This window comes from Protobothrops mucrosquamatus, unplaced genomic scaffold (assembly GCF_001527695.2).
Source record: "Protobothrops mucrosquamatus isolate PMUCROS unplaced genomic scaffold, P.Mucros_1.0 scaffold1017, whole genome shotgun sequence".
Taxonomy (NCBI): domain Eukaryota; kingdom Metazoa; phylum Chordata; class Lepidosauria; order Squamata; family Viperidae; genus Protobothrops; species Protobothrops mucrosquamatus.
In genome coordinates, this window is record NW_015387253.1 from 6,200 (window position 1) to 25,356 (window position 19,157).

At 35.5% G+C, this 19,157-nt stretch overlaps 1 protein-coding gene across 1 annotated transcript in view; it reads right to left on the reverse strand.

The window, feature by feature from the left end:
• Positions 1-1,308: 1,308 nt before the first annotated feature.
• Positions 1,309-19,157, reverse strand: part of HCN1 (hyperpolarization activated cyclic nucleotide gated potassium channel 1) — a 164,392-nt gene continuing 146,543 nt past the window's right edge. Inside the window, exons 6-8 of the mRNA XM_015819907.1 lie at positions 12,175-12,415; positions 4,096-4,260; positions 1,309-2,171 (exon numbers count right to left, since the gene is read on the reverse strand). Coding sequence (XP_015675393.1) covers positions 1,309-2,171; positions 4,096-4,260; positions 12,175-12,415 — 1,269 coding nt within the window. The remainder of the gene's footprint in view (positions 2,172-4,095; positions 4,261-12,174; positions 12,416-19,157) is intronic.

Here is a 19,157-nt window from a genome sequence, read left to right on the forward strand (position 1 = left end):
CAATGCTATATGGTGTAATAGAGTATGTTGTTATCCAAATTATTACACTATACACTGGAATGTGTGTTTTCCTAACAAACAGGATGCTATAATATACTTCTTTTTTAAAAAAAAAGATTGCTACAATCAACTATAGAATTACAGTGAGGACACAGAACACATATGAAAGACTAACTGAAGCATTGTTAAAACAATTCATTCAATCAATTGAAATAAAATACTTCTAAACTTTAACCCTAGATTCAAAATCAGCATAATAGGAAATGAATTGTGAAAACCATACATTCACATTTATCAATATTCCTTTTCTCCACTTCTTCTAATATTGCTGACTGAATCTTTTAGTTGAATTGAGGGCACAAGATATTTCTGGTTCATCTTTTGGTTAGTTTTCTGTCCCCCGCTTTCCCCATCTACTATGTCCGAGCATGCATGGAATATTTCTTACAGTGTCCAGGACAAAGAAGAAAAAGATAATAGCGTTGCTGAAATACACATAGCAGAATCAGACATACAAATCTGCATAAAAACACTGCATGTAAAAGTAGCATTTTAGAATGCAAGCCATTGCATTACAATTATATTGTATTTTATATCTTGTAAAAAATTTTAAATGTTTACATTTTGGCATGAGTAGCTGAAACTAAATTTCTAAATAAATACTTTGCAATGATACATCACACAGGAGCTTTTTTTGTTATTATTATTTGGGTCTAAAAAGTTATTTACAACAAGATGAGTGAGTCTTCACTATTTACTGTTCTTACTAGTTTTTGTAGACAGTAAAAATTTCATTGACCCTCCAATCTAAGCCTTAACATAAAAGCACCCCAAAAAAATAATAATCTGGACCTCTAAAATAGGAATTACGTTTCAATTATAGTTGACTAAGAAAGGTTAAAAAGCACTGTTTTAGAGGTGCTATTCCAAGCTAGCATGTATTCTACGAAAGCTATTCTTATTTTCTGGCTTAGCTCCTGGAATTCATAATACTGTCATTTCTTAAAAAATATAGATTCAAATCAGGAAACTTTATATTTTTAACTAAGTTAAAAATAAATATTACAACTGTTTTTAGACTCTGAATTGTTTATAAGAAACAAAGACAAGAGACGCCATTTGGATTTCTCTCTCTCTTTTCCTTCTGTCTGCCTTTACAATGTACATTCAATTTTGTGGGTTAAGTTTGTCTACAATTTTCTTTTTTTATTGTAGACAGCTGGAAACTATGCAAAATTAAGTTCTAACAGGTGTCCTCGAATAATTTCAGTCTGTTTCAATGCTTCTGCTTTATTCAGTCTACATGAATCATAAGTTTGAAGCAAACCGTGGTTTATCTCCCTCTAGTTCAGTGTTTAAGACTGTGGAAGTATCTCTTTGTAGCCCAGCTGTGGATGGCATTGGTCCTCGTGTTGGTGGAATTGCTCCTGAAGACATCTGTCGGAAGAGGGAGACTCTCTGGGGGACTGTGCCTTTGCTCCCACCCTGGATTCCTGTGCTTTGAAGACCAGACACTGGCTGTGGAATGGAAGCTAAAGATTCTCCCACTGTTGGATGTGGTCTGGTAATTATAGTGGAGACCTCATGGGGCAAAGAAGGCTGTGAGGCTGACAGGGGCCGTACTTCTCTTGTCAGGCTAGCATTGTGAAGAGTTTGTGTACTCTTATGGATATCGCTCTTCTGTGACTCACTGGGCATTTGCTGCAGTTGCTGTGGTTGTTGCAGCTGCTGTGGTTGTTGCAGCAGCTGCTGCTGCTGCTGCTGTAGCAGTGACAACTGTGAAGCAGTAGGCGTTGCATACTGAAAAGTTCGGCCAGCTAAAGGACTCTGTACTGACGGACTACAGATCGCAGAAGGGTAGGAGCATGGTGAGAAAACTACACCCTGTTGAGGTGTCTGTGTGCTCGGTGTTGATGAATTCAAGCTCCCATGGGAGAGGTTGGTCATAGCATAGACAGGTGTTGTCTGTGTCCTCATTTGCATTGATGAAGTGGTAGTTGAAGGGCTTGAATTCAAAGCAGGTGTTTGTGAAAAATTTGTTGACCCAACAGTCTGTACCATCTCTCGGTCATACTTCACTATCTGTTTCAAAATTTCACTCTCCTGATTGTTGAAAACACCAGTATTGAGGTCTTTTTGGAATTTCTGGAGTAGAAGTGAATTCTTCTTTCCTTCAGGGAATGAAATTGACATAACACACCATGCAAGTTAGCAGCTATTCAACATAGGAATACATTTCTGCTTCTCTATCTCTAAAATGCATCTTTGCATCACGGTAATGATAATGTGTAATGATTATAAGAACAAAAGAAAAGCAACAATTCATTTCTAGCTCTATCCTCCATATAAGTTAATAACCTTCATTTTCAAGAAGAAATTCTTCAAGAACCCATACTGAAGAGCCCTCCTGGCTTGAAAAAGGTCCATCCAGGATACTGTTTCCCACACTGGCCACCAATGTAACTCAATAAAGCATAACATCTATCCATGAATACTTTTCTACTTATGGATCCAACAGTGTTCAGTGACAAAGAGTTTCTATTTGGCTATCAAGACTAGAAGCAAAATTTGTCAATCCCTTTCTCTTCTCTTTAGCTTCAATTAATTTAATTTGTTGTTTTTTTAAATTTACTTAAATGTATTAGCCACCCAACTCCAATGGATGTTTTAAGGGGCAGAATTCATAGCTGTGGGGAAAGCATCATACCGATAAGAATATTGTTATTGTATCACTGAGTGATCTTGCTCTCAATCACAAAAGCTACATACACATTTTTGAATGTGGACAATGTTTGTGTGCAATATGCAGAAATATATTGCAAATACCCTTTGGGATAATTTGGTTGCACCCAATGAACTTTAAGAAGACTCTGGAATAATTGACCAAGACCAATGTGAAGAAATACTTGGAGATTTTGCATTTGTAATTGTGTATGTGTGCTTGCTTGTTTGTTAGTTAATATCCAAATATATTCACAAACCAATAATGACATGTTACCAAAGCTGTAAAAAGGCAAGCAAATGGAGTAACTAGATTTTAAATCTTATAGATTTTTTTCTATTTCTTTGTCAAGCTGTCCTAAGTTCTCAAATGCTAAACAAGTTAAGTAAATTATAAATGCATGTGACCATTTAACATGTTACTTGAAAGCAGTTATTCAACACTGGTAATGAATGACCAACAGATTGAGAGGAGTAATCTTTCCAAATGTATGTGAATAATATGAAAATAGAATATATTATGTAACACCTGACTATAATTTCGCTAGTATTAAGTATTATAGGACTGTGTTGCATATTTAATCCAATGCCCAAAAATAAATGTCCCACTTCAGTAATAATTGGATTGTTTCTTGTAACTAATATTTTCTGCAAAGCCACAATTATAACAATTGAACATAATTTCATATACTTATATGAATTAGTGGCAATCCCTAACCTTGAAATAATCTGAATATAGACTACTGTTCTGTAATATCACAGAGCTAGAAGTATTTAGAAAGGATACATTCAAATAAACTTGATCAATTGATTTGATAAGGGATCTTGAAATGGAGACTTGCCTGAAACTGTGTACTGGATCCTGCCTGTTTTGTTGGGATTCCACTTTGTATGGAAATAAGGAAGTCTAACTTTATTAGAGATAGGAGCAGGAATTTGTATATATACTTCCTCTTTATCTGGACTGACTCTGATTAGTACTTGGATAAAAGACCACTAAGAATTCTAGAACCATAACTTAGACTGAGAAATCAGTATCAGGAAGACAATGGGAAATCTCTTCTCTACTATGGTCAAGAAAATGGCATGAATGTCCCCATATAGTCACCAGAAGTTGAACTTCACTAATGGGTATCCTTATCTTTCTCTCTCCATTCATACATTGATCTACATACACACATGATGTCCAAACAACAACATCATGACCATGATGATAATGATGGTCATGGTGATGATGATAATGATGATCATGATGATCTCAGATATAGTTATTTATACCCAATCATTCAAACAAATCAAAATGGAAAACTATAGCCTATTAAGTTTCTTGATCTTAAAGAGAAAAAAGAGCTTGATAAAAAATTGAATACCCACCTATCCTGTCTAATCTGTCAATGGCCACTGTTTCAAATGCTCGTCTCATCATTGGATATTCTTCCAAAACTTCATTGAAGTTGTCCACAGAGAGAGAATATAGGCGACAATATGTGTCTGCTCTCACGCTAGCAGTACGACGGCCCTTAGTCAAAAGGCAGATCTCTGCAAGAGTTAAAAAGAACATACAAGAAGGAATGCAGAGGAAATATGTCAGAGCAAATTCAAATCCAGTTAAAAGAAATTCTTTCCAGTCTATTCAGTATCACTCTAGGTTTCCTGGGAGTGTTGGGACTACAACGTGGTGACCAGAAATTGCAATTTTAATGTGTAAAAAAGTTTCTAAATTGCTGTGATCAACGTCAAGTCTTAATATATTGAATATTTAAACTGAATGCTTATAATGTATTAAAGCAAAACATTTACATGGAATTTAACATTTGTATGAAGTATCTCCATACAATCACAGAAGCTTCTAATTTCCCCCACACATACATTTTTTAAAAAACAAACTTTTAAGATCCAAATGGAGATTTTCCAAGTTTGCTTGACATATTCTGATGCCCTTGAATGTTCAGCTGCTATAATTTTCTACCTTCCCTAAGATCATCTACCCCTCCAAAAATTCTCAATTGTATCTTTACAAAACAAAAACAACAGGAATAACCTGTGGAATAGGCTGGGCCAAGAGACATAGACTGGCCCAAGCTCAAGCAATGAATATGCATGATTAAAGACAGACTTAAAGCTTACTTTCTAATTCCAGTGTAACACAACTATACCATATGATTCTCAAGATTTTCTGAAACATTAAATACACTAAATATTTAAACTTCAATGGGCATGTGAAGATTTTCCCCATTTCTTCCATATATAAAATCTTACTCATGTTGTCTTATTTCTAAATTCTGCTTCTTTTCCTGTGGAATTTTTAAAATAGCTATATTTACATTCCTACCTACCATATGGAAGCACATTAGGTTTTTACTATACCCAGGGCTTTTTTTGTCATAGAATGCCCAGAACAGAGTTCCGGCACCATTTTTTGGATGGAACCTTATAGGGTAGGCAAGGCGGGTTGTATGACATGTGTGAGTTCCGGCACCTTTTTTTTTTTTTTTTTTTTTACAAAAAAAAGCACTGACTATACCACAATAAGGAGTTTAATTTGCTGCAGTTCTTGATGAGTTTGACGTACACATATTTGGAATTTGCATCTAATTACACACAAGGATCAGGGTTTTTCCATGTGAATGATAAAAACTGGTTTAATATCATCCAAATGCCAAGTTACTTTGGAGGTTTCTGTATCCATGCATGTTTGTATTATTTAATTTTTGACAGTGTTTTCTTTTCTAGTCCAAATAATGTAATAATTAATAGCTAGCAAAGAAATATGAAGCAGGCAAAACACTTTTATTATTTTTAGTTTCACTTTAGTCATGGTTAGAAAGCAGCTCCATTTTGCTCACTCAAAATTTCATTTCATTAAAACCGAAGGTGATAGAAGGAAATGTGCAAACCTCTTCAACTTTTTTTAAGGTTCCAGATTACGCATACCAGAAAAAGAGCTCAGGGATATTCTTGTGCCATAACAGCAAAAGAATTGTTCAGTCTTTGAGAGAAAAACATTCATACACTTTTAAAAATGTGCTTAGCTAATACCCAACAGTTTTTTCATCAAACCTTAATTTGAGATATGAAAAAGGAAGATGATAAAGCATGTTGATAGTAACTGGGAAGATTACTGAGATCTTATGGAAACTGGATTACCAAAATTCAGAAATTGCATCGCTTCCTTACTAGAAAGGTTAGGGTCTCTCAAGTTTTTTTAAAAAATTCTTGTAGCAGAATTCTGCTCTCTGATCCCTTTAAAAGGATCTGCCTTTACAGAAGTCCATTTTTAGTATCTACAATAACCAGACATAAAAACCAATAACAAGGAGATAAACATTGCCATGGTTTTAGTATCTAACTTCTTTTTTTTCCTTGAGGCTCAAGTAAAAGACAAAAACATAGAATTATGTTCTGTTTATAATTATGCATCAATAGCATTCATATCTAGAGATTTCTGTAATTACTTGGTCTTTCTGAAAAAATATTCCCTTTATGATTTTTTAAAGGAAGGCTAATTATTGTTGTAATGAGAGCAACCAAGCTAAAGTCACTCCAGAAATACTAAAACACTGTAAGCCAAACTTCACAAAATAGACTTAGGAGTTAAAGTTAAATGGAACAAGCTTGATTAGTGCTTTTCTTAAAATAGATGGCAATTATGAGATGAGGCATTCGGAAAGCAAATAATCACATGCAGTCATTAAACTATTCATGTGTGCGAAGATTCAATAAGAAGACATACATATCTACAGTCTTCTATAATTCACAAATGAAAATTTTATAAAATGAGAACCCAGGAAAAAATGCAGGCTCTATCCAGGTAAATTATTCAACAGAAAAATCCCAGAAAGATTTAATGGGATTCAAATTTTAGAAAACTTCACAGAATTGCATGATTTCATATGACCAATTTCCCACCATGCAAAATTCTAATTTACTTACTTACCTATTCAACAATCAACAATAGAAAGTCCACTGCTTGAGAAGCATCTTTACTTCATCTAAAAGCTCTTTAGGTAAGACTGCTCAACACTAGCTCTAGCAAAATTTTGGGTAAATCTTCTTTCAGTTAAAATAAGTTTAAAAAGTGGCCCTGGTCCAGATTGTGCAGCAGACTTCTCCCTANTAATAATAATAATAATAATAAAGTTGGAAGGGACCTTGGAGGTCATCGAGTCCAACCCCCTGCTCAGGCAGGAAACCCTATACCATTTCAGACAAATGGCTGTCCAGTCTCTTCTTAAAAACTTCCAGTGTTGGAGCATTCACCACTTCTGGAGGCAGGTTGTTCCATTGGTTAATTGTTCTAACTGTCAGGAAGTTTCGCCTTAGTTCTAAGTTGCTTCTCTCCTTGATCAGTTTCCATCCATTGCTTTTTGTCCTGCCTTGGAGAATAGCTTGACTCCCTCTTCTTTGTGGCAGCCCCTGAGATATTGGAACACTGCTATCATGTCCCCCCTCGTCCTTCTCTTCGTTAAACTAGACATACCCAATTCCAGCAACCGTTCCTTATATGTTTTAGCCTCCAGTCCCCTAATCATCTTTGTTGCTCTTCTCTGTACTCTTTCTAGAGTTTCAGCATCTTTTTTACATTGTGGTGACCAAAACTGGATGCAGTATTCCAAGTGTGGCCTTACTAAGGCATTGTAAAGTGGCATTAATACTTCACGTGATCTTGATTCTATCCCTCTGTTAATGCAGCGCAGCACCGTGTTGGCTTTTTTGGCAGCTGCAGCACACTGCTGGCTCATATTTAAGTGATTGCCAATAGGACTCCGAGATCCCTCTCACAGTTACTACTATTGAGCAAGGTAACCCCTATTCTATACCTATACATTTGATTTTTCTTGCCTAAATGTAGAACCTTACTTTTTTCACCTTTGAATTTCATTTTGTTCGATTGCGCCCAGTGTTCAAGTCTGTCCAGGTCCTCCTGTATCTTAAGCCTGTCTTCTGGAGTGTTGGCTATTCCTGCCAGCTTGGTGTCATCTGCAAATTTGATGAGTTCCCCATCTATCCCCTCGTCCAAATCATTGATGAAGATGTTGAAGAGCACTGGACCTAGAACAGAGCCCTGGGGCACCCCACTACACACTTCCCTCCATGTAGATGCGGTTCTATTGAGGACCACACACTGAGTACGGCCGGTCAGCCAGCTACGAATCCATCTGGTGGTGATGCTCTCTAACCCACATTTTTCTATCTTATCGAGTAGTAGGTTGTGATCTACTTTATCAAATGCCTTACTGAAGTCCAAGTAAATTATATCCACAGCATTCCTCTGATCCACTAATTTTGTCACTTGGTCAAAATTAGTGGATCAGAGGAATGCTGTAACTTTATTTTTTAACTTTCAATTAATACAACTTGATGGTGAACTGCAATTCTTTTCTAAATCATGAAGAGAGAAAAGACGCCATATTTTATTTTACACCTGTCTCCTAAAGACAAAGATGCTTGTGTGCTTTCCTGATCCCAAAGAAATACAGATAATTTAAGTGAAATGATGAAACCATCCTAGATCAGATTCCTTCATTTAAAATCATCTCTGTTCAGTGAAAGGAGATTTCATAATCCATGCTGCCACAAAATACATTCATACAGCTGAGGCCAGAAATAGACACTGTGGCTCCCAGAAATATTCTTTAGTATCCACCAGGCTCAGTGTTTGTTCTAAGTTCTTAAAATATATATTTGTATTAAAAAATAAACAAGAACCTACCACGTTGCAATGTAAAGAACTAGGTTTGAGTGTTCAGTTTACATAAATGAATATACCAGGCTTGCAAAAATCCCATCTGAATGGTAAATAACCTTTTTGGGTGAGTATAGTTTATTTTGGTAAATGAATATAGTTTGTCTGGCCATGCTCACCATGGCAATTATTTTGCAATTAACCAAAACTCTGCTAGCAACCATTTTGTAAGAATGTCCCCAACCTGCTCTCAGAATTCCAATGTGTCCCTAACAGGCTGTCTAGTCTGGAACTGAGTCAACTGAGATAAGGAGAAATAAACTAAAAGTTTAATTAGAGTGTAAGGACAATATAAGGGGCCATTGCATTAAAATTTGCTTTATATTCTAAGGACCCATATCCTTTTCATATGAGATTTGAAATATCAGGGTCAGATTCTAAACAAATCCTAAATTTGTTACAGTTTAATTGACTGCATTTTAAGTTGAATACATCTTTGATATGATTATTCCCCATGAACGTAATAATGTCCCCCTTTTGACAGATAAAAATCACAAGATCTAGCATATTTGTGAGCTGGGATGGTCCAGATGTCTGTTCTAATGTTTAGGGGGCCTGTTTCCTCAATATAAGGTAATAATATGAGTTGTATCACTCTTTCAATTTGTCCTTGACTCCAGAAATCTTACCTGTTAAATAATTGCACATTATATCCCTCAAAAACTGTTTTGAGATTGGTTCCATTCTATGTAAAGCACATTTAATTGAATTTGCTACACAAATTTGAACCAGTAATCTGAATCAGTTATGAGAATTCCTCCTTCATTTCCAATTGCTGTTGCTTTTCCAAGCTGAAATAAAAAAATATTCACTCTTGGAGCAACATAATGCCTAGCTGGCAATGCAACAATGATCCAATTGTTGCCAGATAATTGTCCACATAAAACTACACCTCACGATGTAATTAGTTATCATGCAATGTCACATCAATATTTGATTAAAAACAGAAAATAAATGCTCAGTGAAGAAACATGAAGTCATTTCAAGGCAATGATCTGCCAAATCTTCTGAGCCTTGGCAGATCTGTATTTCCCTGATGACGACTACTAACCGTAGTTCGGAGGTTTCATTATTTTAAAGTTAAGAAGTGAAACTTACCCTTTACCTACAACTTTATTAAAATACTCGTTCATCGTTGTAAGATCCTCATAGGGAAAGTGTAGGTTAATTTGAAAATGAAAATTGAAAAGTAACTAGTTTACTTTACCCCTTATTAGTATAGTTTTCATATAAGTTGTTAAAAATGCAGTCAATTAAATTGTAACAAATTTAGGATTTGTTTAGAATCTAACCCTGTTATTTCAAATCTCATCTGAAAAGTATATGGGGACCTTAGAATGTAAAGCAATTTTTAGTGCAATGCTAATGCACTAATCCCAGGTTTTTTTTAAGTAAGGTGACTAGTTGGATTTGGTTTCCCTTTAATGATGTTTCTAAAATAAATTGCAGATAATCAGTACAAATTCTACAGGAATATTCTAAATTACAAGCAAGTAAGCCTATAAAAATACTGAAGAACTGCTTGACTATTGGATACAGATCACAAGCTTTTACTACAGATCTGGACAAAAGTTGTCTACACTCCAACATTCCATTTTTGTAGAAAGTTAATAAAGCTAGGTTGTAATTTCAGAGAGTTCTAGAGGAAGCACCTTAACTGGATGGTTTTCAATCAGATTTCAGGTTCCATTTTTGAATGGAGATTACATTGATTGCAACTGATGACTTCTAGGGGACCTGGGATTGGAGTACTGAGTATCCTTGTTCTTCTTGATTTCTTGAGGTTTTTCTATAACAACAATCATGCTATTCTTTTTGCCTGATTGCAGAAATTGGGAATGGAGAGTACAGTATTCTGATGGTTCTATGGCTGGTTCCAGGCAGTGTTGACAGAAGGGAAGAGATTAAGAGTCTGTGAGTTTCCTTCTTCCAACATAGAGTAGAAACTGCTCAACCATCTAAATTTCCATGGGTAACATTTATTATTTTAAAATGTTAGAGAAATCATTGTGAAAAGTTAAGAAAATAACAGGTATTTTACTGCTTTGTATTTTATTTATTTTTTAATTAAGCACTTTATCAAATGAATTATGTTTGTGATGAATGTTATTGATCATTACTTCTAATGTCTTGTTATCCATCCAGAATCTCTCTGACAAGTGGGTAACTTATATGAAATCAGACTGATTCATATGTTATTATGTTAGTTTAGCTATATTTTATACCCTAAAGTAATCCAAATTGAATCAGGTCTAACTGAGAGTTTTAGAATAAATTGATCTAGAAGTCTGGACTGAGTCAAATCAATCTTCTGAGCGGATTAAAATGTTTGAAACAAACTGGATCCATTTTTCAAACCAATTTGACTACTCAGATTAAGCATGATATATACATACCACCTTCAGCTATTCTTTTCTGGGTGGGAGAAATACATAGATGTCTCTCTGTATATGTGAGAGAGAATGAACTGAGATAAAAACAGTCCTATTTGCTCTTTAAACTTCCCCCCTTCAAGGATGTTTTCTGCTGTAAAAAATGGTCAGGTGAAATATACATGTGATTACATGTCGTGTACCTATAAATGAAACGGCAGGAAATGTCATAGAAGAATTGCAGGCTGTATCCGAGGCACTCTGTGGTTGTAAAAATAGAATCTATTGCTTGCTTGCTGATAAAAACTGCTATTCAATAGAGTCCCAAATTAATGTGTTTAAAATTACACATCTTTTAGTTAATAAACACAAGAGTATACTCTCAAATAGAAATATCAGGGATTTAAATTAGCAGGAAGTAAATGGTTTTGATAAAGTATAAGCATGAGAGGAATCAAATGTGCTTCCATGGTGTTATTATCATCACCATTTTCCTTGTACAAGTCCCCATTACTCTAATCTACTCTAATCCTGAAGGTCCTATAACTTCTCAGAGATATTGAGCATATATAGGAGAAATGGAATTGCAGTTTCTTGTTTCACTGACTGAAGCAATTGTTAGTGATATGACTCACTTGAACTCATTGATAAGCAAAAATATTGCATCATACATTTTGATAGATTAAAATTATTGCTGTGAGATGCTGATAAATTACTCTTTAGTTGGAGGAGAAATGTACTCACTCTTGTATCATATCCAGGATTAAATTAGGCAGTTGGATATAAGAAAATATGGACATGGGGGTACAGGTTCCTCTGCAGTACATGAGATAATGTTGAAAATCATGAAGAAATATATAGCTATTATAGGCTGAATACAACAGAAATAACTTCATGTCAGTTTAAAAATTTTATTGCATACACATGCAAGTCTGTGTCTATCCATATGCTTTTTAATGGCATTAGTTATACGTTCAGCTATGAGCTTTCAACCAATGGGAAATCAAAAGAATATACACACTAAGTTTATCTGGTGCTAGGATAGGGACTAATTAGGGGCCAAAACAACATAGGATATGAATGGGAGCTGGGCGGCAGATAATGGCATATGCATGGTCATCAAAAGAGTATATCAAAAAGTCCCAGAAAAAGCTGTTTATGATAGTTTTGAATTATTGTATGTTGCTATCATCGTGCTTTATGGTGAAAGAAAAAGAAGAAATGCCAAATAGACATATGTTAGTGTCTTCATAGTTTTTGTAAACCAAATCATGTTCAAGAAACCTACATTCAGTCTCTGCATTTTTACCAACCCAAAACTTCCATTGTGCTCACCTCCAAAGTAGGAGCCATCAGTCAACTTCATCTCTTTACTGGATTTAGTGATAACACCAGCAACCCCATGTTGAATGAAATACATCTTTTTCCCCACAGCCCCTTCTCGGATAATGTAATCTCCAGGTTGAAACACTTCAAACCGCAACTTGCTCAGCATGGCTGTTACAAAATTTGGGTCAGCATTGGCGAACAGAGGCATGGTGGCAACAAGTTTCCGACAGTTAAAGTTGACAATCTCCTAAAATGAAAAAAAAAAAAAAGATAATTGGTATGATGACAAAGGCAGCTTGGTAGAATGTAGGAAAGGAAGAAGTGAAATATTATCCTACTCATAGATGTGGAGGGAAGAGATGCTGCCTAGGAAAAAAATTCAAACAAGAGAAGCAGGAGCCCCCAGTGGTCAGAGAAAGAAATTTAGAAACAACCTACCCCAATTGCTGAGATAGTTAAAAGTGGCAAGTCTGTACCTTCAGATGTATTGCAAGATTCTGTTAATGTAGCCTTACAATAAAAGTAGAATTAGTTAATCTAGTCATATCTCCTTGTTTGGTTTACCTGGGAGGGTAAAGAGTCTATCTCTCCAGCCACTAAAGATCAAAACCTCAATAGAACAAATTTTACAATAAAAGTGCATTGGAATATATCTGCATTTTTATAGAATAATGTATAGAATAACTAAGATTGATTATTACAATTTGGATATTTTTCATTTCTTCAACTTTTGTCCCAGGATATAGTCATATAAGACATTTTAAAAGTAATTTTCTATAGCAGGGCTTCTTGGTAACAGAAAATCTGCAATCATTTTCTCCTCCTGTATCAACAAAAATAACTATAACAAGGATAATTGGAAGATTGCTCTAGGATTCAGGAGTCATTCACTGAACTCCAGCCGTAATAAATTATTATGAGACAAAGCAAGGGAGGGCCAACAATATGGCCTTTCTTGAACTCCTGGAGGAATAGTAAAATAAAGATATAAAAAAGCTTTACTAACCAAGTAAATAAAAGAGACACCACAGCGTAACTCATTTTGGCGTTTCCACAATGAGCTTCCATGTACAATTTTGTTTCTTGCTTCTATTTTTAAAAATACTGTTCATACAGGGGTGAACAATAAACACAGTTTTCTTGTGATAAACAGTATTGTTGTTTTAAAAGGTTTAATACAGTGTAATTTTAAAGATACTGGAAAGATAAATCTATTTTATATTGGTTAAATAAATTTCTGAGTGAATATACTTCAATTGCACGGAAGTATGTGAACATATCTGCATGAACTATTGTAAGTATTCCTACTAGACGTTTTTCCTTCCCCCTACACCTGATCTAATCAATTTCTTTTTGAAAACAATGTCCTAAGCCAAAAATTACTTTTATGAATAATAATATAATTCTCCAGCATCTTGTCACTTATTTCCTTTGGAAGTTTTTGGCATAGGTAACACACTTTGGCTTTTATAGAAATAGTCACTCTTGCTAATGATCAATTGATCAAGGGCATTTGATTAGTAGCACCTGGCTGCTATTTAGCCTCTTCATACCTATGGAAGCAGTAAGGGTCTACTTACTTTTTCATATATGGCTTCCTTCTGCATTTTGGATTTTTTTTTCCAAAATAAATGATGACATGGTATAATATGTCGTGTGTTGTTGTTCATCTGAAGTTATATTTTTCTACTTTTAAGAACTGCTAAGGACCTGATGATTTTTATATTATACATAAAATCACAGAACTCAAAGAGGATTGAGCATGGTTTTCTTTTTCATGTGACTCTAAAAAATATTTACTCAAAATTTCTACTTATACTGTACTATAATTCCCATATCCTTAGGGAACAGAGTCAGTAATGAGGGATAGTAGTGGTTGTAATATCTTGAGTTTCATGCATTATTTCTTTCTTTCATAGACTATCATAGACTATTCTGTCAGATTATCAAATTATCTATCAAACTATTACAATCACTTCCAAAGTCATTAGAAAAGAAAACAGGTGAACTTTTTCTAATATAAAATATGCAAAGTGTTCTTTGAAAGGGCTACCATAGTTTGAGTTACCATAGATGGCTGTTTCCCCATCTCCCAGAGCTATAAACTTGCCAGAGACTGCTGTCTTGGGGTCTCCTTGTGAGGACCAACTGTTTGGAGTACTTGTGGGCAATCTCAAGTCATCTCCTTGTCCAGAGAGGAATTAAGAAGAACCAGTCTATGCACTGAGTCTTCATTCCACTATGGTCATCAGCAACTCTTTTTGCTGAGCTGTCTTCATTTCTTCCCCAAAGGTCACCTCTTTGGTCACCAAGGAAGTCATGGTCGTTAAGCAAAATATCACATGACCATGATTTATGATTTTACTTCTGTCTTCTCTATTAACTTTGCTTGTTACATGGCAAATGCAAAACACACAAATGATGACCACAGGACCCTGCGATGGTCATAAATGCAAGGATATATTGCAAAACTATTTGTTTATACCATTGTAACTTTGAACAGTTGTTAAATGAAGCAACTGGTAAATGAGGACTACCTGTATCAACTATCTTTGATGCAGACATTAATGCGCTTTGAAAACATAAAAATCTATTTCTTTCTCAAACACACGTAGAAAAACATAGGGAGCAAACCAAAATTATTGATAAATTAGAATATTTCAGAATTGCCTTAGAAACTCTTACTTATTATTTGATTTTGTTCGGCAATATGTATTTAAGTTATCAATAAATGTTAATCCCATTTCTGCTTTATTTCACTTTTTATTTAAAAATTGATTAAAAAATGACCATGAGAAATAGACTCCAGAGCCATAGCCAAAAATGGTCTGAATTTTAAAGAAGTGTTTCAGTCACTGCTGCTATGAATATATTTAAGTCGTCTTGATTTGAAAGCACTTAAGCAATTGCTGAGAGCAGCCTACTGGGAATTATCTCTTTAAATGTGTGGCTCAGATAATACATTCACTGAAGAACTGAGCAAACATTGGATGTGGTAGAGATCCTGGAGAAGTTGCTACTGAAAGCACTGATTGTTTTGGGCTTAGCAGTTCATGGCTGAACAGATAGCTGTTCTATCCAAATAGAATCCCACAAAACAACAATAGCTCAGTGGACATTATATTAACTTCTCCAGTTTGTACTGCAGATATCATGAATTTCAATTCTCAGAATTCTAAGTCAGCATGGTCTTTAAGCTCTGAGGACTGAACATAAGATAGTTGAAATATACTGTATATATACTTGTTAAAACAATTTGTTAAAACAGTACAACAGAAAGGGATAGATGAAATATAGTGTATATATACTTGTTAAAACAATTTGTTAAAACAGTACAACAGAAAGGGATTTTAGCGAAAAACTTGATTTTTATGATTCCCAAACTTGTTTAGAAAAACTACATTTCAAAATTCCAACCCATTGTTATGCTGTTGCATTGTAAAGGCCCACAGAAAATGTTTTTCTTTTGAAGAGATCTCTTTTTTGAAAAGGTTTGAGAGCACAGTGGTTATATCCCAAATACCAATTATGTTCTCTGAAAATGAAGTGTCTCAATGTTCTATATTCTACAAGGAGACATGATCTGTATCTATTTTCAGCCAACCTCTTCTCACACTAGTGTCTAAAAATAGATCAGTGCTGAACTTTAAATAATAGCTCAGAAAGGGTATTAACCTCTTTCTCAGAAGTTAGCTTTGCTGTAGTGCATAGTTCTCAGGGTTGCAATCTGGACTCTAGGACTCCCTGCTGAATTCTGCTTTTAAATATCAACAAAATTATAATTTGCACTGAATTGATCTACTTTGCATATATAGTCTGGAAAAGGAAGTAAATGTTAACACAATGCACAGGTATCTTTTGCAATGTAAATTATTATGCTACATGTTAAACCTATCCAGGAAAATATTTTGCAAAGAATGTTAACACATGTTTCCTGTTGCTTCACAGGGCAGGATACTGAATTATGGGCTTATTTTACATCAAGGCAAATTCTGTTTTAACATTAAGAAAAAATAATAAATATAAATAGTGCAGACACTTTGAGAGAAGAATGAATGAATAAGTTAGGCAAATGGCAATTCTCTTCACTGAATACGTTCAAGTTCTGGTGGAATCACCGGCTGAAGGGGAGGGCCACCCACCAGAGGGAATAAAGAGATATTCAAGCTTAGAGTCCATTTGGAGGAGGAAACATCTGAGATCAAATTCTTAGGTCTCCATTTCCCAAGGGAAGGCAGTCAGTCTGGCAGGATTCTTGTAATATAGGCAATCAATAATAAAATATCTGTTTGGGCCTGTCCATGAGCGGTTCTGATTGCTTGTACCTGACAAAATATACCTTTGTCAGAGATGCTAAATCTAATTGAAAGATGGACTCAAGTTCCCAAATCTTTGTTTCAATTATTATTTTTTAAATAAAGGCCCTGCTAGATCAAATGTAATCTTTTGCGTATCCATGCTTTCATGTCATCTGCCAACTGCCTGGATTACTCCCTATGGTTTTCCTGGCAAGATCTTCAGAAGTCGTTTGCCCTTGCCTCTTTTTTTAAGGTGGAGAGAGAATGAGCAGCCCTGGGTGTGATCACCCATCTAGTTTCATGTCTAAAGTGGGACTAGAATTCAGAGTCTTCTGGTTTCTAGCCTGGTACTTTAACTACTATGTCAAACTAGCTCTTTCAGATGTAATTAGTCCAGTCCTATTTTTTAAACTAGTTAATCTGGATATTACATGAAGAATATTTCTTTTTGACTGTTAAGAAAAAACACCAAAGGGCCATAAGGAAGACGCAAAAGACATGCAAAGGGCCATGAGGAGGATTCATAAGGCAACAGCTTTGCCCACAGAAACCTAAACTGATGTAAACCATCTTTGAATATTTTTATTTGAAAACATGAGTAATGTTTCTAACATTTCTAGTTAAAAAACATGGCACAAAATATTGTAACAAATATCCGGACAGGCTAACTGTAAATTTCATATTAAGACAACCTGAGAGTCTTTCCACCTTCTTTTCCTGGACAAAGCTTAAGCTTTTTTCTTTTAAAGGAGATAAAGTAGCATAGCCTTTGTGTAAGATTCAAGGAAGGGGACTGGCATTCCCTTGAACATGGAGACTATAGAATTACAGAACTGAGGCCATTCATGTCTTCAAATCCAACATTCTGCTCAGTGCAAAAATCCAAATTAAAATATTACTGATAGATGGCTATCTAGCTTCCACTGGAACACTTACAATGAAGGGAAGCCCATCACTTATCTGAGCAACTGATTCTACTGTCAAACTGCTCTTATTATTAGGAAGTTTCTTCTAACATTCAGTTAGAATCTTATCTTCCTCTAACTGAAAGGTATTATTCCAAGTCCTGCCATCCAGGCTGAAATATTGGGTCTTGATATATATCTTTTACATAACATCCTTTCAGGCATTTGAAAAGCATTGGTTGTCTTTTCTTTAAACTAAACTTAACCAGTTGCTTCAAATACTTTGGTTTATTTTTTATTTCACCTTTATTATTTTTATAAATAACTCACAGCAGTGACCATACCTAATAATCCTTCCTCTGTCAACTTTAAAAATGAGCATGGCTGTAGCCATGTTCCCTATTCATTTTCGGTTGACACATAGAAAGGAGGGAGGGGGGATTGCCAGGGGCTTTGCTAGTCTAAATAAACTTTTATCCCATGGGAACCAAGTTCATCGGCTGCTCCCGAGACTGCAAGCTGGGTGTTGCGCAAAAAGCCCACCAAGAAGTTGTATTAGGGGTAGGATTTATTAACTTTGTATTGGGGAATTGTTATGGGTGTCTCCAGACTTGGTTTCACTTTTGATGTGCCGATACTTTGTAACTAATAAACATGTTCTTTCAGGAATTTGCAAGCCTCGGAGTTCTGCTTTATTTGTCTCTCTCTGTCAGAACCATGACATCCTCCTCCTATTTCCCTACAATAATAACATCTGTGTGGTGAATTGGGCTGAGGGTGTGTGACTGGCCCAAGGTCACCCAGGTTTAAAGAGATACTAAAACTTACAGTCTCCTGATTTCTAGCCTGGTGCCTAACCAAATTGGCTTTCTTAATTAAACTATGCTTAATTACTTCTTTAATCCTTTGTTGTCCTTCCAGTGTTGACTTAATTTTAAGGAAGTTATGTCTTTGGTTTTATTGTATTTTTTTTTTAAAGCTGTTTTAATGAATACTAACCACCATTAATTAATATATGTGCTCATGTTGCAACTTTTACCCATTTTTACATCAGACAAACATTAGATTACATGTTGATTCAGATGACATTTCATACTTCACTGCAGCCTGAAGCAAAATTCAGTAAAGAATTGAATTTGGATATTTTCAGAGATTTTACAAGGTAAAAAAGCATTTATTTTTATTCTTTGTTAAATCTCGAACAACATCTAAGACAGCTTCTTGTTTTTCAAAATCAACTACATTGTTCCTTTGGCGCTTTTAATTGTAATAATAGCCAATCTGACACCAAGACAGCTGAAAACTATTATCAACTAGACAGTTGTCACAGGGTGCCTGAAACCCAAGCTATGGAGGCCTTGCCCCTTCCAAAGCAGGTCCTGAGAAAGAGCTCTTTGCCATTGCAATAGTTCCAGGACTCAGATCAATATATTTCTGCTCAACACATGATTCTTTAGGCATAGGACAGGAAGGGGAGGATATATAATGATGAGTAATGAAAAGGTAAATGTTTCTTACAAGACAATTTTTCTAATGTGGCCCCGGGGGAGGAGACAGGAGCAAGTCTTGAGACTGTTATATGGGACAAGTTTGACTCTGTGGCTCCTGAGGACGTGGACAGGATTCTGGGGAGGCTGAATGCAACCACATGTTTACTGGATCCGTGCCCCTCCTGGCTGGTACTGGCTGCCCGGGAGGGGACACGAGCCTGGCTCCAGGGAATTATAAATGCTTCTTTGTGGGAGGGTGTCTTCCCCACGGCCTTGAAGGAGGCGGTGGTGAGGCC